Raw genomic sequence first — 4,478 nt, 5'->3', positions numbered from 1 at the left:
TGGCCCCTGGCAGGAGAAAAGGGGGACATAGATGTTGGCACCCCCAAAAATGCTGAGTTCTTGGCTGGAGCTGGGCTGGGCCAGCATCTCCGGCCCTGGAGAGCAACTTGGAACTGGGGAACTGGAAAGCTGCCCTTCCAGACTCTGTTCCTACTTCGGCTTTGTCTCATCCCTACTTGTCCGGCCATGGGTTGCCCCATGGCTGCCCCATTGTCCCAGCTCGGCGGACCCCACCCCCACACTTACCGAGGAAATCATCGGCTGAGAAGTGGTCGGCATCCCAGACCTGCAAGGTGAGGCGAGCTGGGATCTTGTACTCAGTCTCATCCCAGGAAAACATGGATTCTTTCTTGGAGATGACGATCTTCTCCTCTGCCATCAGGTAGTCAAAGGGGAAGATGTAGCGCCAGTTGAAGTTGCCTTCACCAGTGAGCGAGTGGTAATGGACGTCCGTGTCTTGCTTGTCCTCCTGCTGACCCTTCAGCCACCTGCACGTCCCGGAGGGGTGAGAGGGGGGACACATATTACGGGGGGGAGGAGAGGGCACAGGACCATCCTGTCGTGCAGCCTGAGTGTCTCCAGGACAGACTGGAAGGACCTAAAAGGCTGGGGCTGCTCAAATCACCGCAGCAGCATCTCCAAGGGGGAGAAGGTGGGAGGGCCCTGGAGGGAACAGGGGGAGATGAAGTTGGGGGGCTGAAGAGCAAGAAATGCAAATGGTTGGGGAAGGAGTTGTTGAAGAGGTGGACAGGAGCAAGGAGTGTTGCTAGGGAGCCTGAAGGAGACCATGCTGGAAGGATGTCCCCATCTCACACTGGTGGGGTGGACAGGTCTGGGGGAGGCTGGAGAGACCTTCTCACTCCCCTGGGGAAGCTATTCCCCCGACAGCAGCTCTCCGTGTGGAGGCAGCTGGATCTGTGCTGGTCACCGCAGGCTCCCTGGTCAGGGCACGTGTACCTGAGGCCATCAGAGGAATTTAGGGCTCTGCTTGAGGGTGGGGTTGTCTCTGATGACTCCAGCAAAGGGACCTGACGGGCACTGTGTCACTGGGGACACTGGCGTCCCAGTCCTCCTACCCCGGGAGACGAGGTGGCGCCCTGGGATGCCCCACGAGACACCCACCTTACCATCGCATGTGCCACCCCATTTCCCAGCTCCCAGTGAGCAGGATTCCCAGAGCAAAAGGGACAAGGAGGATGGTCCCTATCAGCCTGGGAACACTTTTAAAGACCATGAGTGCCCCCAGCCCCTTTCTCTGATGAGCCAAGGCATCTCCATTCTCCAGGATGCTCTCAGGATCCGTTTGCCCTGAGGAGCTGCAGCCAAGGGGGACACGAGTCCATGCTCAGGCACCCAATTCAGGGTTATTCACTCGGGCTCTGATGCCCTGTAGGATGATCCCCTCCCATACGGATGGGGAAGGGCTGGAGCATTTCAGATGGAGAGCCACTGCAGAAAAGCCGCAGGGCTGGTAGGGCCCGAGATGCCAAAACAGACCCTGTTTTTGGAGAGTGGCACAAGGTGCCAGTGGAGGAGATGCTCCAAACCCCAAACCGGGCACCCCAGTGAGCACAAGAGGAGGGGACACTGGCATGCCACGCTGTACCTACCCCCGGACAAAAATGTCACTGGATTTCTCGCCGGTGAAGTAGTCATCGTCCTCCAGGATGACCTCGTCTGTGTTCCACACTATCACTCTGAGCTCGTATCTGCCAGGAGGAAGGGAGACAAGGAGGTGAGGCGTGGGGGGAACGGGGTGACGCTGCTACAAACTGGGGCCAGGCACTGGGACGGCAGGGAATTGCTCACAGGGAGCTAATCTGAGGGATCGGGAGGACAGGAACAGGAGAGGGATCTGCACACGAGCTCAGACCAGCCCGGGCAGGGGGGGCAGATCAGCGAGGAGAGCTTTATCTCTGCCCTGACCCCTGCAAGCCCCCAGCCAAAGGCTCGCAGGAACAACCCTGGCTTGGCCTTTGGCTGATTTGGTTGATTTTGTTCAGCCTGGAGAAGAGGAGGCTCCGAGGAGACCTCATTGCAGCTTTCCAGTACCTGAAGGGGCTACGAGGGTGCTGGGAGAGGACTTTTTACAAGGGCCTGTAGTGACAGGACAAGGGGTAATGGGTACAAATTGAAAACAGGGAGGTTTAGATTAGATATCAGGAAGAAATTCTTCACGGAGAGGGTGGTGAGGCACTGGAACAGGTTGCCCAGAGAAGCTGTGGATGCCCCATCCCTGGGAGTGTCCAAGGCCAGGCTGGATGAGGCTTGGAGCAACCTGGTCTAGTGGAAGGTGTCCCTGCCCATGGCAGGGGGGGTGGAACTAGATGATCTTTAAGGTCCCTTCCAACCCAAACCATTCTGTGATTCTATGATTCTGTGATTTGCGGCTACAGTGGGGTCTGCGAAGCAGTCTGAGCCCAGGTCTCCATCTGGTTCCTCCCCCTTACTCAGTGGGGCTGCCCTCCCCTAGAAATGGAGGGGACTTGCTGCTGCCTTCAGAAGTGATCCCTGCTCCCATGTCCCATCTCAGTCCTCCTTAGGGCTGCAGCGGGCTCAGAGACTCCAAGCTTTCCCAGCACTGCCTTTTGTGTGCGGCAACCAGGGGTTTCCCAGGCACACTGGGCTTGGTTGGGAATTTTGGTGATGGAGAAAGCATCTGTCTTCTCCAGGGCTGTGCCTCTCCAGCACCAGCAACTGGTGATTCCTGGTGCTCCCAGCAAAGACAGGGGAGCTGGATGAAACCTCTGGGGTGATAGCTTGAAACAGTAGTGACGGGACAAGGGGTAATGGGTTTAAACGGAAAGAGGGAGATGGAGGTGGGACATCAGGAAGGAATTCTTCCTGCAGAGGGTGGGGAGCACTGCGACAGGTTGCCCAGAGGAGCTGTGGATGCCCCATCCCTGGAAGTGTCCAAGGCCAGGCTGGATGAGGCTTGGAGCAACCTGGTCTAGTGGAAGGTGTCCCTGCCCATGGCAGGGGGTGGCACTGAGTGAGCTTTAAGTTCTCTTTCAACCCAAACCATTCTGGGATTCCATGATTTGCAAACCCTCTCTTCAGCCAATCAGTAGGAACATCCCAGCTCCAGCTTGTGGATCACTGCTGAGCTTGGCTGTCCTGGGTTCCACTGGAGACCACCCTCTGCTTTCCCAGTCCGTGCTGGTGCCTGGACCTTGTCCTTGGCCTCAACTGTCCTTCAGCTGCCTCCCGTCGTGTTCAGACCCCATCTGCTGCCCACTGGGGTCAAGGGACGTTCTCTCCATCCGAGGCATCGTCTGCTGGGCGGGAGTGCAAGAGACTCTTCCCAGGATGCCCAGTGCTGTTCCTCCAGCCCAGCCTGGGTGTGGGAAAAGGGGTCCAAGGACACAGGTAGCAGGGTAAGGCAGGACTAGCAGGGATGCTGAGGGAAGAAATGTCTTTTCTCTCTAACTGCGTTGGGAGAGAGCGGGGGAGGAGGGAAAAACTCTATTACACTGCCTGTTGCCTGCTCTGTCCTGCTTGGATTGACCAATCCTGTCCCAGTAACCTTCTCTTCCCTGGGCTCTGGCCACGCTGGGCAACCATCCCCTCCTGGAAACAACCCATCCAAACTGCCCAGGGATGCCTCACCCTGGGATAACCCTGCCCCTGCCTGGGCTGGGTAACAGTCTGATGTCCTAGTCTACACAGACAAGAGATGGAGAGCTGCAGGGGATGGAAAAGGTGGGATACCACCCTTCGGCTGCAGCTCTTGAAGGGGAAGACATCACTCGATGCCCTGAGTCTTGGGGTCTCTGGAAATGACAGCACGGTTGAGCCATCCAGGCAGAAGGCTGGGCAGGCCATGGAGAGCCAGGAGAAGGGAGAAGCAGGGCTCCATCCCCAGCCTCGAGCTTCCCCTGGGGCGGGTTGGCTGGGAGGTTCCTTACTTCTTTGGTTTCCTGGGGGAAATGTCAGTGGCAGGACCGGGCGCCGGCATGTCCATGGGGAACATGTCCACCCACATCTCCAGGCGACCCTGCAAGGTTGGAGAGTTGCAATCAGCTCCCCTTGTCCCTCCTTGCCCACCTCCCTCTCCTCCCCAGGCGGTGTCCCCACCCTCAGCTCCTCTTGCCCTTCAACATCTGGCTAAGCCAGATGTGGGGCAGGGCCTGCAGCCCCAAACCCTGCCAGGTGTGGGGCAAGGCAGGGATTTGCCCCTGCCACAAGTCCTTTTTCACGTCCCGCAGAAGTGTCTCCTGGCACGGCGGGGTGCTGAGGTGCCCCAGTGTGGGGGAGCCAGGGGACCAAGAGACATGGGGGTGTGAGATGGATGCAGGCTGGAGCAGGAGGGTCACTAAAAATTCAGCCTGCTCAGGGCTGTTGATGCCCAAATGCCACTCTACAGGGTACGTCCCCCCCTGCTCTGCTCCCCCCAGCAAGGTGGGCTACGGCCGGTCTGCCCAGCCAACATCTCCTTGCTCGGAAGCTCTGCAGCGTGAGCCGCTCCCACTCCTGCC

The 4,478-nt window shown here is 58.4% G+C and overlaps 1 protein-coding gene across 1 annotated transcript in view; it reads right to left on the bottom strand.

Moving 5' to 3' along the window:
- Positions 1–4,478, bottom strand: part of LOC104511454 (otoferlin-like) — a gene marked incomplete at its 5' end in the record, with an annotated part of 11,369 nt that overhangs the window by 1,380 nt on the left and 5,511 nt on the right. The window contains 4 exons of the mRNA XM_010154079.1: positions 28–95; positions 247–488; positions 1,611–1,709; positions 3,909–4,020. Of these exons, the coding sequence (XP_010152381.1) occupies positions 28–95; positions 247–488; positions 1,611–1,709; positions 3,909–4,020 (521 nt within the window). The remainder of the gene's footprint in view (positions 1–27; positions 96–246; positions 489–1,610; positions 1,710–3,908; positions 4,021–4,478) is intronic.

Source organism: Eurypyga helias, unplaced genomic scaffold (genome assembly GCF_000690775.1).
Source record: "Eurypyga helias isolate BGI_N326 unplaced genomic scaffold, ASM69077v1 scaffold21126, whole genome shotgun sequence".
Taxonomy (NCBI): Eukaryota; Metazoa; Chordata; class Aves; order Eurypygiformes; family Eurypygidae; genus Eurypyga; species Eurypyga helias.
This window is presented reverse-complemented; position numbering and strand designations above follow the sequence as displayed.